At 33.7% G+C, this 22,731-nt stretch overlaps 2 protein-coding genes across 4 annotated transcripts; both read right to left on the bottom strand.

The window, feature by feature from the left end:
• Nucleotides 1-808: 808 nt before the first annotated feature.
• On the bottom strand, nucleotides 809-4,637 carry LOC117918566 (aspartic proteinase Asp1). Its single transcript, XM_034835315.1, has 8 exons — nucleotides 4,220-4,637; nucleotides 3,197-3,314; nucleotides 2,828-3,048; nucleotides 2,025-2,249; nucleotides 1,781-1,919; nucleotides 1,429-1,629; nucleotides 1,252-1,324; nucleotides 809-1,153 (listed from the first exon to the last, which is right to left on the bottom strand). The coding sequence occupies exons 1-8, from the start codon at nucleotides 4,411-4,413 to the stop codon at nucleotides 1,044-1,046; spliced, it is 1,281 nt and encodes a 426-aa protein (XP_034691206.1). The 5' UTR covers nucleotides 4,414-4,637; the 3' UTR covers nucleotides 809-1,043.
• Nucleotides 4,638-8,019: 3,382 nt separating this feature from the next.
• LOC117918748 (aldehyde dehydrogenase family 3 member H1-like) lies at nucleotides 8,020-18,784 on the bottom strand. 3 transcript variants are annotated; one of them, XM_034835619.1, is made up of 12 exons: nucleotides 18,647-18,783; nucleotides 17,984-18,103; nucleotides 17,565-17,805; nucleotides 17,037-17,105; nucleotides 16,818-16,914; nucleotides 15,501-15,707; nucleotides 9,750-9,865; nucleotides 9,549-9,653; nucleotides 9,302-9,474; nucleotides 9,120-9,210; nucleotides 8,702-8,851; nucleotides 8,020-8,459 (listed from the first exon to the last, which is right to left on the bottom strand). In XM_034835619.1, the coding sequence occupies exons 1-12, from the start codon at nucleotides 18,685-18,687 to the stop codon at nucleotides 8,220-8,222; spliced, it is 1,650 nt and encodes a 549-aa protein (XP_034691510.1). In that variant the 5' UTR covers nucleotides 18,688-18,783; the 3' UTR covers nucleotides 8,020-8,219. The 3 variants fall into 3 exon arrangements, with proteins under 3 accessions (XP_034691510.1, XP_034691511.1, XP_034691512.1); XM_034835620.1 differs by lacking the exon at nucleotides 15,501-15,707 and having other exon boundaries at nucleotides 18,647-18,784; XM_034835621.1 differs by lacking the exon at nucleotides 18,647-18,783 and having other exon boundaries at nucleotides 17,565-17,824; nucleotides 17,984-18,068.
• Nucleotides 18,785-22,731: the final 3,947 nt, after the last annotated feature.

The following is a 22,731-nucleotide window of genomic DNA, read 5'->3' as shown; positions in this document are numbered from 1 at the left end:
TTATTATCAATAGGTTTAATTTAATTTAATTATATTTGTTGATATGTTATTTTTAATTGAATAGAAAAAATCAAATATTTTGATATTTTTTATTAAATTAAAAACCAAACACCACCTTTCGTGAGCAATTAAATAATATGGTTTTTCCCTTTTGATCATTTTTTCTAATGAAGGCATATACTAAAATAGTTTTAAATGAGTTTAAAGGGCACTTGAGAGCACTTTTGTAAAAATATTTTCAATTTATAATAATTTTATTGATAGCAATTCTATTAAACATATTTTTATGAAAAATCAAATGGGGTTTGAATATAAAATTTCAAGAAACCGGTTTTGGTTATATTTGGTGATTTTTAGAAGAAAAAAAAACCGTTTTAAGATTCACTTCAAATTATTCTTGAAAGTTTTAAATGTGATTCTTTTAAAATTACTTTCAGACTGACTCTAAGGTGATGTTTTTATTTTGGTTGAATAGAAAAAGTCAAATATTTTTGTTTTTTCTATTCAATTAAAAATAAGCTGTTGATATTAACCAATATAATTAAAGTGAACTTATTATCAATAGGTTCGATTTAGTTACGTTAGAACAAACACCACGTAAGTTTATAATAGTGTCCATACCCAAACCCTTGTCATATCAAGTTCATTTTTTTATTTTTTAGAAACTTTTTTCTTTTACTTTTTAGTCATTTTTTATAGGCAAATTTTTGTTCCCACTTGAACCTAAACCATCCAAAAACCCTCCTTGCCCTTGACAAGTTGAGCCAGGTTTCAAGGACTAATGCAAAAACTAGTACATATGCAGAAATAGATCCAAAGTAGTACTACATGGTTTATTGTTATTGTAAAACATCCACTATATTTATATAAATATTTCCAGGACTATGATTCAGGGTATACCCCTTTACATCTTTTACCTAGTACCAGTGAATTTACACATACCATACAACAACAATTCCCCTCCTTTATTTTACAGCATAAGAGCTTTTCTGCAGGAGAATCAAGAATGGATCCACAAGAATGATTCAATCCATGGGTGATTCTCATAAGATTGCAGCTTTAAACTTGGGAAGCCGATCACAATTTGTGGGCGCCCATCCAATCTGGTTCTTTTCATTGTCGTAAACCACCAGTTTATCTTGCATTGATATGTCTAAAAAATGACAGAAAAAAAGGAAGGCCAAAGTGTGGGAGTCAGAGTTCTAGCTTTCAGGTTATGGTGAGTAACTCCATACATACACAATTTCTTACCTCCTATGAGATTGAAATCTTGAAGTCCTGCTTCAGTGCCATTTAGAATTCCCAAACAAACATTTCCCTTCAACTGGGAAAATGGATTTTGTTAATTTTCTTAATATCAGGTGTATCTTCTACTCATAAGAGCAACAAATGAATAAAAGCGTATAGGGAATAGTGCAAGGTACTTACTGAGATTATAAGATATGATTCAAGGGGAATGTCATACTGGGTTTTAGTTCTCCCACCACCTGGAAAGCTCAATGCTAAGGGCTTGAAGAATTTCCTGACATCACGAACGCTTTTGAACGGTCTCTTGCCTCTCCAGCAGAGTGGGAGTGTTTCATCATCTAGTGCCTCTCTTACAGGCTTTTCTGATAATTCTTTCCTTACCTAGAAGCACGAATGTTACAAGCATCATATGAATGAATCCAAGTGAAAGAAAAAAGAAACATCTGCTCTTCTGCATTTCCAGATGAGTAATGAGTGTAATATTCATGACTATATGACAACTACGGGAAATTTGTGAAAATCTGCAACTCACCAAATGGACTAAAGCTTGATAAGCCAGGGAATTGAGGTAGGTGTAAGAGCTTCCACTGTCAAAAGTTACTAGAAGATTCTTAAACACGGTTGTTTTTCCACCCAAAATAAGTTCCGCATATCCAGATGAATAATGAGTGCTGAATAAAACACAAAGTAACAGATTTGCCATTGTAAGTAGAAAGTGTGAGCTACAACCAAGAAAGAATTAAAATGGACAATAGGGGCCTGGGAGTGATTCTTACTGTTGGTCACGTAACATTGGTGTCCAAACCACACGTGATGAGTCATAGAGGTCATCCCCCAAAAAGAGAAATCCTCCACCACGGCTACTTACACAGTGGCCAACCACATTTCGTATTACACCCTGACTATGGAGCTGTGACACAATGCTAGATTTTCCCTTGCCAAGGCCAAGTACTCCATCTAGAGGATGATATGATCGACCTGGAATTTGATCATATCCACATCTGTAGACAAGAGAATCAGAATGCAGCATATGGCTAAGGCCAATTTTGTAACCAACTTTCCAAAAGCGTGATTTCTCTACCTTATTTCTTACATTTTAAGTGGCTTGCTGTCTCCCTATTTGTAAGAATCAGGACAGAATTCATTAATGGAAGGAACTATTTAAGGAAGAAACAGGTACCACGAGTTCATTGCTGTAGATTATTACAATCAAGCTCTATGTTCTTCTAGATCTTATCCCATCTAAAGTGGCTTCAAGAAATTTCATCACAGAAATGATTCATAGAAACAGTGGGAACCTATCTTTGATGAAAAGAGTTCTAAAAGCCTGAATTAGTCTGTTGGAAATCATCCTACCCACTACTAAAGGCCACTCTTCTTAAGATGCCTCCCAGACTTTTCAAATTGCAACATGACCTAGAAACATGTATCAAAATTCAGTATAACAGCTTATCTTAACTGTTTTATTTGAAGGAATTATTCATTGGGATCGGTTCTAGAAAGCCACAATTTAATGAGAGTGAAGACAGGAGTTCCATGACAAACAATTCAGATCAAGAAGGCAAGCAAAGTTACCAACCCAAGGGCTAGACGAGGAGCAAGTCGGAGTCCATTAGTGAAATTGAGTGGAAAGGCATCTTTCACAAGGACACCCAATGACGAACCATCATCTGCATAATCAACTTTGTAGTCACATTGCTCTGGATGCTCACATTTGTAGCCAGGAGGGTGAAGTGAAGCACACATGGGGTCCTTACAGATCACTAGATTATTGTTGGGCCGGTAAAGTGGGTGAGGCGCCTGAAAAAGAGAAGAAACAAAAATGAGGAATTCAGTAAGTTATCGATCAGAACACATCAAGTTGAGTTTGTGTAGCCTAAATAATGACATGTATAATTATGTTAAAAAAATAATAAGAAAACTGAAGAATTTTGTCAGGATGTTTTACCTTAGTGCAACGGACACAGGGAGCATCGCATTGGAGCCAAGAAAGGTCGCTACCGGTGTCTGGATCAAGAAAGTAGGGCTTCGGTGGTTGACCTATGCTGAGAGAAACATAGTAATACCTGCAGAAGAGAAAATGATTTCAGAATCATGCAACAGAGTTAAACAAAATTAGGGTTTTGAATGTGCAGAGGCCAATAGATGAGGCAACACAGTTCACACAAAATCTGTCATCAAATTCGGGCAGAAATGATGTCTAATATTAAAAGCACAAGCAAATGAATCTAACAGAGCATGAAGAATGAAAAGAAGATAAAAAGGGAAGATAGAGCTCTTCAGAGTAGGTATCCTAGTCCCAAAATTCCACCTCCAATTTTCATTTTAAGACCAAAATTTTTCATTTTTCCATTAGGGAAAAGGGTGGAATAGCCTTGACACCATCACCAACATCACACCTGCCTCTAAATGCGACATCATATCAAGACCACTTCCAAACTGCCATTAACTCTACCAGTATAAGCACCACCAGCACTACTACCATCAACATCTTCCCCTATCCCAACCAAGCTCCTCAACAATTATCATCTTCGGTACCATCATCATCATCTCCACTACCCCCTAAACCATGGTCACTGCCTCCACCTCCTCTTAGATGTACAGTAGTGCTGTGTTTTTCTCAAACAGAGTCAATAACTGCATTATAAGATTCTTTACATGGAAAGCTGACATTGGGTCAAGAAATTTCCAAGAAAATGCATGAAAGTTTCTAAGAATATGCAAAGCTTGAAACAATTCTTCTTCCTGTTTTTTTTTCTCTTTTTTTTTTTTGGTACAACCACCATCGCCACAATATTCTCTACCTCCACGTATACATACACAAAGATTAAAATTTTCAGAGACAAAGTCAATTGAGAACTTAAAACAACCATATAAACTGCGGTATAAGATTGGACACATGGGAAAATGACATGCAGGTCATGAAATTTTCCAAGAAAATGCAAGTTTGAGGTGAATTTTCTGCACATACCCCAAAGGGTAAACATTCCCATAAAGTGGAAACACAACTGAAGACTGAATAATATTGATCAACGATGATGATGCTGCTGGTTCAGGAAAAACTGCTTTCTTCCTCTTGTGCTGGTGATCAGAAGCAGATGACCAGCCAGACAAACCCACAAGCACCACCAGAACCACCAACACCCCCACCTTCCCAATCTCCATAATTCACTCCAGATGAATGAATTTGTGCTAACACCTAGACTTTTTCAAACACAAAAAACAAGCAAAAACGTCTCTATCTTGGGCTTGTCAGCTTGTGGCACATAGACTACAAGCTGTTTGACAAAATGCCTTAAATAAAATGAAGATTGATGCATAGTATTATATCCATCTTCTTGTTGGCCAATGAGGCAACAATTGGATGTTGTAATGGAATATTGAGGAGGGTATTTACTTGGGAAGCAAGAATTAGATTGGTATATGTGTTTGCTTTGGTTAATTGTCTTGCATGGTACTGGGGTTTTGCAGAACCCTTAGTCAACAAACTTGAAAGGGATTTCTTCTACTGCATGGTATGGTAATGGGTTTCTATTCCTTTCCTCCTGTAGGATTGGAGGATTTTGCATATGGTGTGAATCCATTTCCCACTGATGAGGGAATCAATTAGTTGCCCTTTCAAAGAGCAACCTTAAGAACGGGGAAATGATGCTTTTCCCATTTGATTCCTCAATTGACTTTTTAGATATATATATAAAAAAATTAATTTAGTTCAAATTATTTTAAAAAATGAATGTAAAACTCATATTACTAACTTGTTTTTAGTTTTTGTTTTAGAAGTTTAATATTATAAATCAAAATAATAAAAAATATGAGATATTTTTAAATCGGTTTTGAAAGTGAGAAATTAAGGCGATGTTTTTATATATATATACTTTTCTATTTAGAAAAATCAAAATATTCAATAAAAAAATTGTAATAAATTATAAAAAATATATATATATATATATGCTTGACCTAAAAAGGGCTGAACACCATGGGTTGCAATTTTTTTTCTCTATTTATATTACATTTTTTGTTTTCATGATTTTTCACTTTTAAATCACATTTATATTATTTTAAATTGTTTTTCCACCATTTTTACAAAAAGATTTTTTTTACCAAAATTTATATATTAATAAACCCTAATTTTTTTTTTTATATTATAAGGATTCAAACAAAATATATATATAAAAAATCAAATTAGCTATTAATATGCCTATAATAGTCTTATGTATCAAATAAGATAATTTATTACTAAGGTTTGTAATTGGGAAGACATTAATTAAGAGAAAAAATAAAAAGAAAATGAGTTTAGGGAGAGCCCAATGGAAGAATATTTTCAAATACACTAACTATCATTCTTTTACATAAAAATTACCACATTTTATAGAAAAAAATTATTTTTAAAAACAAAAAATGTATCCAAACACTACATACTCTTTCATTTTATAAATTCAATATTAGGTCTCCTATTTTTTATGTTTAACAACAAAAAATAACAATATCTCCTATATAAAATGTAATAATTCTTAAAGACTTATTTTAAAAATATAATAATTTTTAAAAATTATTTAAATAATTAAGAAATTAAAATTTTTATATTACCTTAAACTTTATAAATTTTAAAAGTAATTTTTTTAATAATATAAAATAAATCCATAATTTTTGTAAGTTTTGTTTATAAAAATGCTTTTAATCTTGTGGTATTTGTTTTTGACTGAACAGAAAAAAGTCATAATATTTAATTTTTTTTATTCAACTAAAAATAACCATTTCATATATAATTAAATTGAATGTATTAATAATAATTTTACTTAAATTATATTAACAGATTACTTTGAATTGAATAAAAAATATTAAATTTGTAATATAATTTAATTATAAATTTCTTATAAGATAGTAAATAAATAAAACTATACGATAATTTTGGAATTATAGTTATTTTCTATTTCAAGTTCTCATATAAATTTCCTTGAAATGACAATTGCATTATGGCATCGTTGAAAATAACCAAATGTTTTGTCAAGTGTATATCCATATTCATCATTAGCTTGAAAAGTTGACCACTTTACTTGAAAAGTTGATAATATTGGTATTGACAAATTGGGTTTATCAAAAGAAAATTCACCAATTCAACGCTAGAAATTTCCAAGAACTATCTGCATCAAGTCTCATTCACTGATTCAATCGTAGAAATTTCCAAGCAATTTCTTGGCATCAACATCAGGCTTGTTTGGTTGCTGAGAATGTAGCTTCTCAAACATAAAAGCTTAACTCAGTCATATCATAACATTTTTTATTCTTTGGTGTCAAAATCACTTTTAGCACTTCATCAATTCCATTAGATTCAATTCACATTGCATGAAGTGCTATAAGGAGGTCCTTTTAATCTCTGTCAAGAAAAGTGAAGAAAATTGAGGAAATTGACAAGTGATTTGATTTAAGGTAATGAAGGGTTCTAAAATCTCAATAAAGAGATTTATATTATTGAGATTATATGTTTGATTGGTTTCTTTTGATTTATTATTATTATTTTTTAAATAAAAAAATTATATTGTATTTTATTTTGTAATGTTTAAATTAAAAAATAATTTCAAATTTCATATTTTGAAAATAATTGAAAGTTCTTTTTTAACCTTGGTAAAAAATGTTATACATGTTTAGATAAACTAAAATTTTATCCCAAGAAAGAGATTAAAAATTAATAGATTAATAGATTAATTTTACTATTTATTTTTAATATTTGACATTATAATTAAAAAACCAAGGAATAAAAAAATTACTAACTTTTATAAAATTTTTGCTTGAATTTTTAAATGGAACCTTAGGGCTTATTTAGCAACTGTTTTCGGAAATAGTTTTAAAAAACAGTTTTTGAAAATTATTATTTGATGTTTTGTAAAACAAAAATCTATTTGATGTTTTGTAGAATAAAAATATGTTTGAAAACTTAAAATGATTTTAACTTATTTTTAATATTTTTAAATATGTATTAAAAATAATTTTTATGTTTAGTATTTTATTTTTAATTATTCTACATGTTTGTATAATTATTTTTTAAAATAGCTTTTAGAAAATAAGGGAAACAACTAAAAGAATATCTCTAAAAATATCTTGTTTGAAAATAGTTTTTGGTGGTTAAAAGTGTTTTTTTTTCCTAAAGAATAGAAAATTGTTCTAAAAACCAATTGCCAAACATGCCCTTATTTTTCTTTATTAAACCAACCATGTGAATATTTCATCTATTCATATCATAAAATCACAAAAAAAAAAAAAAGAAAATCATGAATTTTTCACTTCTAGTTATATAATTATAAAATATGTATATATATGTAAAAAAAATTAAAACCTCCAAATATATATAATACTTATAAAATTAAAAATACAATCGGATAGTACAAGTGATACGAGTATGAATGTTTAAACAATCCATTAACACAAATGGATTAATAGAAAAGAACTAGAATCATATATTAATAAATTTGTTAATGATTCTAAATTTATTATATCATGTCATGGTTTCTAGGGCTCTATAGCAATAATAGAAATGATGAAAGAGTATGCCACCATGTTCGAGATGAATTGGAGTAAATTCAAGATAATTAAACAAAATTATAAAACTCTGATACCAATACTCTTTAGTTTGAATTGAATATTAGGCCAATTCCTCGGAGTTTTTTAAGACAAGCCACATATGATTTAAAAGCTTAAGACATCATAAATCTAATACTTCGAACAATGTGTGAAACAAGAGTTAGAACAAGGGAAATATGGTCTTTCTGAGTTTGGTTGCATTGGGTAAAAGTCCTATTTTGAAACCCATTTGGAAGAAGTGATTTTCATTTAGAAGAGGAGCTTAAAAACTTCAACTGGCAGAATAAGAACTTCACATTCAAATATGTAAACCCTTTACTTCTCTTCAAACAGTACTTAAAATACCAAGAAATTAGGAAAATTTCCATTCAATATTATACCCTCTTCCTAACTACTCAATCTTTGGAGAATCCAAGCAAGGCAAGAAGAATGGAGACTATGTTGCCACTGGTCAGAGTCTTCAATAGTTTTAGCTTTCCAGGTGTGTATGGTGGGTACCTTGCTGGTGATTCTCCGGTGAAGCCCCTGTAGAGAACTGCCTTCTTGTGGCTAAATGCATCAAAGGAGAACTTGCCATGGTATGAGCCCATTCCGCTCTCCCCAACTCCTCCAAATGGTAAACTTGAAACGGTCAGCTGCATCATGAAATTTGCAGGGAAAAGAAAACCAAATCACAAACTGGGAACAATGAAGAAAAATCAGGTGCTAATGAGTCTGCATGAATGTCATAGCGTATTCATGAATGCCGGCAAGTATCTATGCATGCATAGAAGTGTACCAAGATTAATGTATGCTAATATGGACATGTTAACTTCATGTATAGACTAAAGATATGGGGGATATTCCATGTGAATTCGAGGGAAAGTGTGGTCATCACATGTAGAATGGTGTCATTGATGAGCATTCCTCCTGCAGATATGTTGTTCACAAAATCCTTCTGCAGCTGTTTGTTTTCAGAGAAGAGATATGCAGCAAGAGGCTTTGATTTTGAGTTTATCACGTCAAAACTCTCTTCTAAATTTTCCACCTGTTACAAAGGGAAGGAAATTAAAGATTGAATTTGTTTTCAACATTTCATATAGATTGCGGTTATTCAAGGCAGAATGAATGACTGCAATAGACATTTTTTTGTAACGCTGGGCTAGCACATTTTTCTTTATACTTGCATCATTTAAAGTATTGAATCAAATTTATTCTGCACCAAACACATACAAAAATGATCGCCCAAAACCATCTCTTTGGAAAAATTAACCTCAGTAAAAAATTGGTTTTCTAAAGAAGGTTTCAGTTCTCACAGTGAGGATGGGAAGTAATGGCCCGAATATCTCCTCCTTCATGATCTCAGTGTCTTCAGGAACATCCACCAAGATGGTTGGAGCTATCTTTCTGCAAAGAATAGCAAGAATGCAAGTTTGGGAAACTTATGTTAGGATGGATAAAAAGTTGAATACCTCATGGGGACAGACATTGAACTCACAGTTGGTTCTCATCACTTTGTCCACCAATGATGATCTTATCAGAGACCTCATCCTCATCTAAGAGCCTTGTCAGGCGTTTGAACTGCTGTACACTCACAATGCGGGACATGTCTTCTGATTCAATTGGATTTTTCCCGAAGAATTCCTCTAGCTCATGTCTCAAAACATCTATCTATTTAACCGACATGAATCAAGAAATGACCCAAGAAAAAAGGAACATTTTGTTATGCATTAAGCAAAACATACCAACTTTGGAGCAAAATCTTTTGTCGTGATAATATAATCAGGAGCAATGCAAGCTTGTCCGTTATTGCATCCCCACTTGCCTGCTATTATTCTCCTCGCAGCAACCTTAAGATCACAAAGATAAAACTGTTACAGCTCAAAAATGAAGTACAAATTAGAAACATAAGTTGACGATGGCCACTGAAAAGCAAAGCTTCTCACTTGTAAGTTGACATTGGAGTCAACAACAACAGGGCACTTTCCTCCAAGTTCCAAAGTTACAGGTGTAAGGTGCTTTGCTGCCGCAGCCATTACTATGCGTCCAACTCTTGGACTACCTGCACAAATTGAGGAATTATTTGATAAAATCATATTAGCATTACTAAGAATCAAACTAGATGCATTACTTTATGTGTTTGGGAGACTGGAAAGAACATAAAACTGAGGACTAATGGTTTGACACACTCTGCAGTAGAAAATCAGAAGGTGGTCCAGGTGAGAAAAGATTAGGGGATTGGACTCATACAATGGTCTTAAAGCATCTAGAGAGTTTGATAACTAGAGTTGCCTTGTTGTGGCTCAAATGGATGGATCTGATGGTTCTCAAAACCTGAAGTGCATGGACCATTAGACCTCCAAACAAGTGCAGCTAGTGCTGGAGGAAAATACTCAAGATAAGGGGCAATGCTTAAAGCAGAACAGTGGTGTTGAAAGAGAGAGAGAAAACTTTAATTCTCATTCATATTGTTAACTTCTTACAATAGGGAAATATATATACAAGGCTAGGTTGACCTAACTACCATATATGTGACCTATATTAAGAAATGAAAGAAACTGTACACTATAAATACATTATATTCAACACTCCCCCTCAAGTTGGAGCATATATGTCATATGCACCAAGCTGTTACAAATGTATTTAATCCTAGGACCTCTGAGAGATTTAGTGAAGATGTCTGCTAGTTAATCATTTGAATTAACAAAACTTGTAGCAACACACCCTGATGCGATCTTCTCTCTAATGAAGTGACAGTCAACTTCAATATGTTTGGTCCTTTCATGAAAGATTGGATTGGATGCAATATGTAATGCGGCCTGATTGTCATAGACTACCTTTATCTGTTCATCTTTTCCAAATCTCAATTCCTGAAGGAGTTGCCTCAACCATATGAGTTCACATGTTGGCAAAGCCATAGCTCGATACTCAGCTTCGGCGCTTAATCTGACCACTACATCTTGTTTCTTACTCTTCCAGGATATTAAGTTACCTCCAATAAAAACACAATACCCTGAGGTGGAACGCCTATCTGAGGGTGAACCAGCCCAGCCTGCATCTGTGTAACCAACAATTTGGGTATGGCCCCTGTCTTCATACAACATACCTTGGCCTAGTGTTCCTTTAATATATCGAAGAATGCGGATCACAGCATTCCAATGGTTGTCACATGGTGACTGTAGAAATTGACTAACCACACTCACAGGAAAAGAGATGTCTGGTCGAGTGATGGTGAGATAGTTCAGTTTGCCTACAAGTCGTCGATATCTCCCAGGATCTCTTAGAGGCTCCCCCTGTCCTGGTACAAGTTTGACATTTGGATCCATAGGAGTGTCAACAGGTTTACATTCTAACATACCTGTTTCTTCCAAGATGTCTAAGGCATACTTCCTTCGTGACATAACCACACCTGAACTGGATTGAGCTATTTCAAGTCCCATAAAGTACTTGAGTTTGCCCACTTTGGTTTGAAAGTGGTTGAAAAGGTGTTGCTTTAGTCTTTGGATACCCTCCTAATCATTGCCTGTAATGACAATGTCATCCACATAAACTACTAAATAGATGCACTGGCTCGAAAAGTTATGATGATAGAAAACTAAATGATCTACTTCACTCCGAAGCATTTCAAACTCTTGAACAACTGAACTAAAACGCCCAAACCATGCCCGAGGAGACTGTTTCAAGCCATATAGAGAGCAGCATAATTTGCATACTAAACCAGACTCCCCCTGAGCAACAAAACCAGGTGGTTGCTCCATATACACTTCCTCGAGAAGTTCACCATGAAAGAAAACATTCTTAATATTCAACTGATAAAGAGGCCAATGACACATAACTGCCATAGAGAGAAATAAGCGAACAAAAGCAATCTTGGCAACAGGAGAGAAGGTGTCACCATAGTCACAACCATAAATCTGAGTATAACCTTTAGCAACCAAGCGGGCTTTAAGGCGATCAACCTGACCATCAGGACCAACTTTAATAGTGTAGACCCAACGACATCCAACTGTAGATTTACCAGGAGGTAAAGAAACAAGATCCCATGTGCCATTGGAGTGCAGAGCAGCCATTTCATCAACCATTGCCTGTCGCCACTTAGGATGAGAAAGTGTCTCACTAGTGCTCTTAGGAAGAGAAACAGAGGATAAAGTAGAGACAAAGGCAGAATAGGATGAAGATAATCGATGGTAGCTCAAAAAATTATAAATAGGATGAGGATTACGAGTAGATCGGTTACCTTTCCGAAGAGTAATAGGCAAATGGTCAGTAGATGACAGGGTCGGGGTAGGAGAAATCATTGGGACAGGAGGTGAGTCATCAGGTACCTCAGCTGAAGAGAGAGGAGGAGCAACAGCACGATGTCGACGATGATAAACCTGAAGAAGACGAGAGAGCGCATCTAAGCATCTAAAGGGGGGATATATAGGGAAGTGACAATACTTTAGAAATGGGAAGAGATTCAGAGGATAAGAAGAATGGAGAGTCCTTAAAAAAGGTGACATCAGTGGAGAGAAAATAGTGATGAGTGTTAGGGGAATAACAACGATAGCCCTTCTGAAGTCGAGAGTATCCCAAGAAGATGCATTTCGTAGCCTTGGCGGAGAGCTTGTCCTATCCAGGTGTGAGAGTATGAACAAAATAGGTACAACCAAAGACATGAGGAGGAAGGAAATAAAGAGGTTAGGTAGGAAAAATGAGGGAATGAGGGATTTGGTCATGTAATATAAATGAGGGCATACGATTAATCAAGTAACAGACTGTAAGAACAACATCCTCCCAAAAACGAAAAGAAACATGACTATGGAGAAGGAGGGTACGAGCTGCCTCAACAAGATGTCGATTTTTACGTTCAGCAACCCCATTTTGTTGAGGAATATGAGCACAGGATGATTGATGGAGGATCCCATGTTGGGACATAAAAGAAGTAAAGGGTGTAGAAAAATATTCCCGAGCATTGTCACTGCGTAACACTCAAATAGAAACATTGAATTGTGTTTGGATTTCAGCATAAAATTTCTGGAAAATAGAGAATAACTCAACTCGATTTTTTATGAAAAATAACCAAGTACATCTTGAATAATCATCAATGAAAGTGACAAAATACTGAAATCCTAAAGTAGACGCGGTCTGACACGGACCCCAAACATCAGTGTGGACAAGTTTAAAAGGAGACTTTGCCCGATTATTCAAATGCTTTGGGAACGAGACACAAGTATGTTTCCCAAGCTGACACGACTCACACGCAAACGACGACAAAGTGGAAAAACGAGGGACCATCTTTTGGAACTTGGAGAGACTAGGATGACCCAGACAACTGTGAATAAGAAGAAGAACATCGGTGGAAATGCAAGTTGCAGGAGATGAAGGTGATGTGAGGTGATAGAGGCCTTGAGACTCACGCCCTATGCCAATCGTCTTCCCCGTACTCCGGTCCTGCAAGATCACAGATTTATAAAAAGAAGTGATAGAATAGTTAAGAATGCGAGTTATTTTGCTGATGGAAATAAGATTAAAAGGACAGTCAGGGGCATAAAGGACAGAATGGAGAGGTAGGGAAGGGAAAGGATGAACCAAACCAATACCTTTAGCCATAGTTTGGGAACCATTGGCTAAAGTAACAGTAGGTAAGGCAAAGGTAGTAGTAATAGATGAGAAAAGGTGTTTATTACCAGAGATATGATCAGATGCTCCAGAATCTAAAATCCACGGGCCAAGAGAAGGAGACTGAGTAAAGCAGACTGAGACATTACCGGTCTGGGCAACAGAAGTAACAAAAGCTGATGTGGCTGTCTGATATCGGAGATAGGCATCATAATCACTACCAGTAAGGGTGATACTCTGAGATGTGGAGCTCGCAGCGGAGTTAGGTCGAGATAGCAGAGGATCAAATGACTGAGCAATGTGGGCAGTGCGAGGAGGCCATCCATGTAACTGATAGCAACGATCTCGAGTGTGACCAAGCTTATTACAATAGGTGCACTAAACCCCGATTGCCACTACATCCTCCTCGAGAGTTAGTCTGAGAGGCTAACACAGATGAATCTGAAGGACCACCAGTCGACAAGGTCTGAGTAGAGGAAAAGCGTAAAAGACGAGCGAACACATCATCCAAAAATGGTACTAATGGACTAGCAAGAATCTGATCTTGGACAGACTCAAGATTTGGACGGAGGCCAATGAGGGTTAACACCATAAAGAACTTGTCAGTCTGTATTTGTTGAGCTTCAGCACCATTAGTGAAGGGCATCAAAGTTAAGAACTCCTCCTTAAGAGACGCAATTCGGCCAATATAAGTAGATAGATCCATGTCCTGCTGTCTCACACGGACAATATCAGAAACCACCTTATAAAATCGTTGAATATCATTCGTGTATAATCCTTTAGCCTGAGTCCAAAATTTAAAGCAGGTTTTGTAGGCACGAAGATGATGGAAAATTTTGGGATCAACAGATTGTCATAATACGTTACATAATTGTGCATTGATCTTCTTCCATTGCACTTTGTCAACATCAGGTATAACATCCTTAGGTGTAACAAGATGATCCTCATAACCTTGGCCCATAAACCAGAGTTCCACGGACGTTGACCAGGAGAGATAATTCTCACTACCAATCAATTTTTCCGATGTGATAGTAGGAGATCCAGAGATGACGGATGTAAAAATGGGATTTTTAGTCGCCATATCCACTTCACCTGAGATTGAATCACGTTTGGATCGAAGAGAGCCCTAAAGGGAGGTCGGATCACAGCTGTGGAAGAAGAACCTGGTATGTTGGGACCCAAACAAAGGAGAAAAGTGACTGGGGATGAAGAAGAGGCCTTCCCAAGGCACACACAGGTCTCGGCCAAGGAAAGGAGCTGCCGTCGGAGGTTGAAATGCCAAAAAAATGGAGAAGCAGGGTTCGGAGAGGACTGACGGAGGCTTAGAAGTGCAAGACGACGCCGGACGAGCCTGCTAGAAGAAGCCCGGCACCGGAAAGTGGGCCACGCGCCGGCGCGTGGGATTTAGGTCGCCGGAGAAGAGTGGCGCATGGGTGGGTTTTTGGCTCCGGTGCTTTGAGAAAAGTTGCAGATCTCCTCTTTGCGCTCCTGATGATGTGGTCGGTGTCGGAAAATGTCGCGTAGAAAAAAAAGTGGCCGGAAAATATCGCCGGAAAAATGTTGATGATGATGAGGGTTTTTTTACCACGATATGGCTGACTGGAAAGCTTTGGGAGATGGAAAAGGTGACCGGAATGAAACACGATCACTGGACGGATTCCCAGAATTAATTACATGGGTAAACCAAAAAGAATAAAGTTTTCTCCCTTGGCTCTGATACCATGTTGAAAGAGAGAGAGAAAACCTTAATTCTCATTCATATTGTTAACTTCTTACAATAGGGAAATATGTATACAAGGCTAGGTTGACCTAACTACCATATATGTGACCTATATTAAGAAAGGAAAGAAACTTGTACACTTTAAATACATTATATTCAACAAGTGGCAATGACATACATTGTCTTTTCTTTCAATAATTGGCTTCCATTTTCTAACATTCATTAACAATATAAGATATCACAGGATTGAATGAAATTGGGATATATTCAAAAGGAGTTTAGTGACATAATTTAAACATTAAACTTTGAACATGTTCACAATCTCTGGAATTATATCAGGTAAAAGATTATGAAAAATTGGTGAAAGGGTATAAACCTGTGTAGAATATTTTGTCCCACTTCTGCTCCAATAAGGCAGTTGTTTCAGCCACAGCCCCCTCAACAACTCGTATGGAGGAGTTGTCTAGATATTCCTCTAATAATTTTGAAAGCAAAGTCGATGTTGCTGGAGCTATTTCTGAAGGTTTTAGAACTACAGCATTGCCAGCTGCTATAGCTCCAATCACTGGGTCAATAGATAGCACTGGAAAGTAGAAAGATCATATCCTATTCTTGTCAGAAGGAGTTCGATTCCAATACCAGAAGTTAAGACAATGTGAGTTCAGATAAAATAATTCAAGAAACAGATTGGTATTTCATGGCAGTAGAAAAGAAAACCATACATTGGCTTTTTGCAGTGACTAACGTATGCTTTAAGGGTTGTTACTTTTCCGGAGATACAAACAATGGAAATGTAACAAACCATGTATTTTGGAAAATGCAAACAACTATTATAGAAGTTGTAGTACCTTATTGTAATACTCTGCAATTCAATCTTTTCCTATATTATAGAAGTTGCTTTGGGGAAACTAGTGGGTGCAAAGATCTGTAAGCAGAAAATGAGTGTGACTAGAAGGCTTAGTGTTCCAATAGTCCAATGAAAAGGTGAGAGATTACAAATGGAATGTATGCACTCTGAAGTCTGAACCATTTGCTGATTATTGGGATCAACTTGATAAACAGAAAGACTCAGGTTGTGCATGTGATTGTAACTGAGCTTGTTATGTATTCTCACAGTTGGAAAGATTGTTAGAAAGTTAGTAAGTTGTTAAAGGGTTTGGTGCATTAGTTAAATGGTTACTATATCTACCATATAAATACAGTGCAGCTGTAACTTACACTGATGAATAAATATAAAAGTTCATTTTCTGGACCAGTTTCTTAGATCTCAAATCTTTCATAACTGCATATCATGGCAGCTGCATCGGGAAATTGACAAGTTCAAAGATCTATAAGCAGAAGCCAGATCATTACAGGCTTTAAGAATATCTGATGCTCTAAATTACCAACTAAAAGGTGACAGCCTAGCAAAATGGGTTCTATGCACTCCCAAGATGTTTTCAGAAAAAAGATTGTCTTGTAATTACGCATCATTGGGATAGTCTAACGGCTAAAAAGAAAAATCAATTTAGAAATACAAGGCACACGAACATCAGCATTGACCATGGTAGAGGATGCATAATACTAAAAAAAAATGCATTAAGAGTATTTTTCTCAGAGCTGTATGAACTATTCAAACATAGCTTGCAACATGCTAGATATGATTGGTTTTCCTAGATATGAAGTTGTGTGATACCAGGGTTGCCTTACATACACAAAGGATAATTCCATGTTGAGATGACCAACACGACACCAAGAGGTTCTGACACAATTTCTGCTGATGATGGATATGTTGTCATTGAAGTTTTGGCCTGAAAATGCGAGGAAGTTTGCATAAATTATACTAAGACATAAAATTACAGTTTACAAGGGCAGCTGAAATCACACTACTTGTTATTATTCCTGGCTAAAATAGTGGTTTGACACTAATTACCTTCTCTGGCTTCATCCAATGACCCAATTCTTTGAGAGCCAACTTACACGCACCTTTTGACATTGAAATCTGCAGTAGATGCCATATTAGAAACTACCCAATTCATAAGTCCACAATATTTAACATAAGCCATATATTTAAGAACAAAAACTATTTATTTGAGTCATAGGAGCAAAAGATCTTGGAGAATATTTGTCTCCACAAGAAAAGAACACGAGGAAGATCTTCACCACCTTGTCCACAACATGATGAATTATTAATTAGGATCTATTGCTTTCCTCTCAAATTTGTTTTGCTGCATATCCCTTAGCTGGAAATTTCTTTGCTTACTTGGTACTGGTGATCAAGAAGATCCACAACAAGGATGACTAAATTATCTTTTTGTAGGTTAATTATGTCTGTTTGGTTCCCTAGAAAACGTAGGAAGAGAGAAGACTTGGAAAATCTTTGAATCCTAATTTGCATAACAATAGAGAGCAGTTATATGATAAAATCTAATGAAAGTAAAAACAGGAGAGGGTGCAATACCTCAGACACAAAAGCCTCGTGTTCGGGTTTGGAAAGATCCTCATGAAGAGCCTCAATGATATCTTTCTCCCGCTCATCAATCATCTTCTCGATTCCCTTCAACTGTGCAATTCTCCATTCATAGCTCTTTGTCTTACCAGCATTGAAGCTCCCTCTGAGCTCCTTCACCAATGAAGCAGCACTTTCAACATCGAACACTTTCTTTTTTTCATCTGCCATCACTGCTAGAGTTGCTGAGCAACTGCAACCAAAAGTATAAACTATAAAATTAAGACCAAAATCAATATTTGGATATCATGTCAAACAACCTAATTCACTCAAAAGTCAAAGTTGTTAGGTAATGGATCAACAATAAATATCAAACTGCCCCACAGTTAACAAGAAAATAGATAACAACCGTGACAAAAGTTGAGACTTACATGAAAGAAGAGTGTGTAAATCGAAGGCGCTTCCGTTTTTTGAGAACTGGTATTGGTAATGGGGGGTTTCTCTGTTTTGGAAACTGGTTTCTCAAGCTTCTTGTGTAGCCACCATCAACACTGTTTCAAAGGAAAAGTGCAAGAAAAATCAGAGTAATGCTTTTCCCTGGTTCTTCTTCTTCTTCATCATCATCATCATCATTAATATAAATAGTTTATCATCTACAATATATGTTCTTAAATAAGAAAATGACAATAATACCCAATTAACAATTATTGACGTTGTACACGAATCTTATATTTCAAAATAAATATTCATAAATATACTAGTTCACGGGCCTGCAGAAAAGGCACCAAACAAACAACAAATTTGCCAAGTATCTTTTTTGAAACATCTAAAAAGATACCAAGTATCGAAAGTTCTGAGCTCTATCATTTGTGCCAGACAGACAATACAGGATACACACACTTGAAAGTTGAACCTTCCAAACCAAAATCAAGTGAAGAGGAGTTTAATTAGGAGAAAGGGCATGTGGGTTTTCTCATCCAAATCCAGAAACATTAGAAATCAATGGAAAACAGGAAATACTGATGTGGGTCAGGAGCAGATTTCGTGGGAAGAAGAAGGAGGAAGCAATACAACTGCATCAAAAGAAGAAGTACCTGCAGACGTGGAAAAGCTCAAGGGAAAGGCTTCTCATCATAGTGAGTTGCAGAAGGCAGATGCACGCTCCGCCTTTGAAGAGAATGGGTGGGTGGATTGCATGGAGAAAACCACTGTGATTTTACAAACATGGGAAAGCGAATGGGCTGCCTTTTTCTAGTGAGCATGTTTAAAAGAGATAATGTTAATGGTTTTGGTTGGCTGTTAAGATTTCATACATCAAATGCCTTTTGTTTTTTTTTTTTGAAAATAGAAAAGACAAGACGTTTAGTCTTGTCACGATTCAATGAATATAAAACGTGATCCTCCGGAAATACCAATTGCACTATTTGGTTTCAGACTGTCGTTTCTTATGTCAATTTTATCATCCCATATTATTATTGTTGTTTGGTACCACTCTTCGTTTTGGTACCTACTCACATCCAAAAGGACATACCATTAAAAAATTTATAAAAACTTATCCGTGAGAAATAATCAGTATATATCTAAATATTATAACTTTTTTATAATTTATTATTAAATATTAAATATAATTTATTAATTAATGCATTACCTAACTCTATCTAAAAAAAGAAAATCTTACCAACTACTCTTATACTCTCATTATTCATATATAAAAAAGGAATAGTAATTTAATATGAAAATTAAATAATTTCAACTACCAAATTATAAAATATGTAAGATGTATTTTGATGAATCAAATTTTAAGATCTAGTTTAAAACTTTTTGAGAGAAAAAATTTAAAATTTGTATTATATGAAGAAGATGAATGATTTCAAGTGATTACAAGTGTCAAAGGTAATATTTGATATTTTTTTATCCAAATATAATTATTGTAGGAAGAAATGTGATGTTAAATAACGATTTTAGAATTTTTTATGAGTTTATTATAAAATTTTGTTATTAAATTGTTATTAATATTTTTATATAAATTTTATTTTGTTCATAGATTAAATTTGAAGATGAAACTTTATATGTCTTGAAGAATACATTATATGAAGAATGTCAAGTGATTACAAGTGTTAAAAGGTAACATTTGATTTTATTTTATTTTTTCCATTTACATATAACAGTTGTAGGTAGAAATATCATGTTAAATGACATTTAAATATGTAATGATTTATAACATCTAGATTTTTAATTTTTTTTTCTGAGTTATTATTAATCAAATTGAGAGCATTTAGTCATTTGTTATGAAATTGTCATCAATATTTTTATATTATTATTTTGTGTATTCGTAGACTAAATTTGAAGATGAAGTTTTATATATTAAGAGGAAGTACGAAAATTGTGAGAGGGGGTACGAACTTTATAAGATAGGGTACGAATTTTGTAAGAGAGGTTACGGACTTTGTAAGAGATGGTATGAACTTTGTAAGAGAGGATATGAACTTTGTAAGAAATGGTACGAATTTTGTAAGATATGATACGAATTTTTTAAGATAATGTACGAACTTTCTAAGATGGGGTACGAACTTTCTAAGAGATGGTACGAACTTTTTAAGATGGGGTACAAACTTTTTAAGATTGGGTACAGACTTTTTAAGAGAGGATACGAATTTTTTAAGAGATGATACGAATTTTCTAGTGAGCATGTTTAAAAGAGATAATGTTAATGGTTTTGGTTGGCTGTTAATATTTCATACATCAAATGCCTTTTTTTTTTTTTATGAAAATAGAAAAGACAAGACGTTTAGTCTTGTCACGATTCAATGAATATAAAACGTGGCCCTCCGGAAATACCAATTCCACTATTTGGTTTCAGACTGTCGTTTCTTATGTCAATTTTAACATCCCATATTAAAAGTATGCTTTGTTATATTTTTACAGGTCTCTTAATTTGGTTCCTTTTTTATTTTTTTAATATTTTGTTTTTAGAATTTTTGCTAAGAATTTGATAAAAAATTATTTTAAAAAAATGGTTTAGCATAAAAAAAAATTTTAAATATTTTTTATGTTTATAAAAAGGAAGAAATAAGTGTATTGGGTTTGAAAAAGCACATAAAAATAATTAATTAATTTTAAATTTATTTTTCTTTTTTCTATTTTTACTTTTTCTTTTAGATTTTCCAACAGCCAAACATAATACAAAAGAATAAATTCAGTCATAGCCCATGTCATTTTCAAAAGATAACTTTATTTTGTAATTTATAATAATTTCAAAATTTGTTGATTTTAGGGGAGGCTAGCAAGATGTCTCAAAAAGAAACAGATTGCGTGAGAAAAAGGGCAAGTCAGGTTCATTTTTCAATCGCCCAAGGCATGACAAGTACTTTGCATTGGAAAAATGGGTAAGTAGGGCCTTCCATCGCCAAGACATGAAAAGTGCTTGTATGGGAAAAATGGGCAAGTAGGGCTTTCCATTGTATTTAGAAGATTAAAGGCATGTAAAAAAAAGAAAAGGTTTTATCAATGTTTTTACAATAGTACATATCATTGGATTGAAAAAACTATCGATTTATGATTTATTGATAAAATTTATGGTTGAACTGGTGACGTTATAAATAAATTATTATATATTTTTAAAATAAAAAATAATGATCAAAAATTTTAAAAATATATAAATAAATTAAAATTTAATAATATTTAATTTTTATCTTATGTATAAATCTATAAATATTTTAAATTTTATTAAATCAAATTTTTATAATTTTAAATGTGAATATATTGAAAATGAGAGAAAATTTAATTATTCGATTTTAAATAATTATAAAATTTTAAAAAAATATTATATTATTTTTATTTAATATTATAATTTTTTTAGTAAAAAAATATATTTATTTTGTTTGTTATGTGAAACAATAATTTGGATATAGTTGAGTGGTGTCTCAACTCATTTAATGAGTTTGGGTCTGGAGGTGGGATTTTAAGGTGAAAGGAGGGAGATGGGCAGGGTCCACTTGAATGAATAAAAAATTATTAATTTAGTGTTAGTTTGGATATATTTTTTATTTTCTATTTTTAAAAATAGAAAGTGATGATAAATTTTATATAAAAGATAGGAGCTCTTATTTGAAAATATAATTTTACCTTATTATTTTTAAAATTTTAGAAATTTGATGTAGTCATTTTTTAAAAATAGTTTTTAAAACCATTACTTTTTTATTTTTATTTTTTAATGAAAGCTTCTAAAAGTTTTGTATCTTATATAAAAATTATTATTATTTTCTAATTTGAAATTAAAAAAAAATGTATCCAAATGGATACTTAGTTATATAAGATGATTGTGTTAATTACAAGGGTTTTTTAAGTGATAAAAGTCTAATTTTGTGGATGGTGAATGGAAAAATTACAAAGATCATAGAAAAGTAACAATAAATTATGGATAGCAAATCAAAGTAGATTTTTTAACGCCTTAAATTGATAACTTGATGTTTATTTATAGGGAATTTTAAATAAAAATCAACTTAACCACATGGCATGAGTATAGCAACCCATTAGAGATGACAACAGGATAGGTTCAGGACAGGTCAACTCCATCCCAACTTGTTTCTATTTATTCAAAATAATTCTCATTCTCGTCTCATTTAAAAAATTAAACAGTCTCATACCCGTCTCACTTTACCCCGTTTAACTTTTTTTTTAAAATTTTTTTAATTACATAAAAATAAATATATTTAATAAATAATTAAATTATTATATTTTTTTTATAACTTATTTAACTATTATTTATATATTAAAAATTAAATTAATTTAATTTATATATAGTCGGAGTGGGGTAGGAAAGGACAAGACAATACTCGAACCTACCCTAAACCCGTCTCGGGTTTTAAAAAAATTTCCAAATTCATCCCAAACCAGTTTAGTTAAAATTGAAACCTGTTCCATTAGGGATGGGGCGAGGCTAGTACCTAAAAAAATCTGTCCCATTGTCATCCCTAAGCACCATCCATGTAAGACAATGTCTACTATTTAGTTCGAAAATTGAAGTAGACATACTATCCTACAAAGGAAAATTAACTTATAATTGGAAATCATGTGTCAAAGCAACATAAGGAGACATTTTAAGTGAATAACATATTCATTACCCTTCCAAGATACAAAATTTTGAGTACATAATGACTAGTCTTAGCATTCAGTTTAC

This window comes from Vitis riparia, chromosome 7 (genome assembly GCF_004353265.1).
Source record: "Vitis riparia cultivar Riparia Gloire de Montpellier isolate 1030 chromosome 7, EGFV_Vit.rip_1.0, whole genome shotgun sequence".
Lineage (NCBI taxonomy): Eukaryota > Viridiplantae > Streptophyta > Magnoliopsida > Vitales > Vitaceae > Vitis > Vitis riparia.
Note: the sequence above shows the minus strand (reverse complement) of the source record. Positions and strands in the feature narration are given on the sequence as shown.

Excerpts from the sequence above, each read along its gene's own strand:
- LOC117918748 (XM_034835619.1), bottom strand. The coding sequence starts at position 18,687 with ATGATGAGAAGCCTTTCCCTTGAGCTTTTCCACGTCTGCAG. Across the intron at positions 17,106-17,564 it reads ACGAGGCTTTTGTGTCTGAG|ATTTCAATGTCAAAAGGTGC; the intron begins GTATTGCACCCT and ends CATCTACTGCAG. Across the intron at positions 16,915-17,036 it reads ATTGGATGAAGCCAGAGAAG|GCCAAAACTTCAATGACAAC; the intron begins GTAATTAGTGTC and ends TCGCATTTTCAG.
- LOC117918566 (XM_034835315.1), bottom strand. The coding sequence starts at position 4,413 with ATGGAGATTGGGAAGGTGGGGGTGTTGGTGGTTCTGGTGGTGCTTGTG. Across the intron at positions 3,049-3,196 it reads CCTGTGTCCGTTGCACTAAG|GCGCCTCACCCACTTTACCG; the intron begins GTAAAACATCCT and ends TCTCTTTTTCAG. Across the intron at positions 2,250-2,827 it reads GCTCCTCGTCTAGCCCTTGG|ATGTGGATATGATCAAATTC; the intron begins GTTGGTAACTTT and ends TCTTGTCTACAG.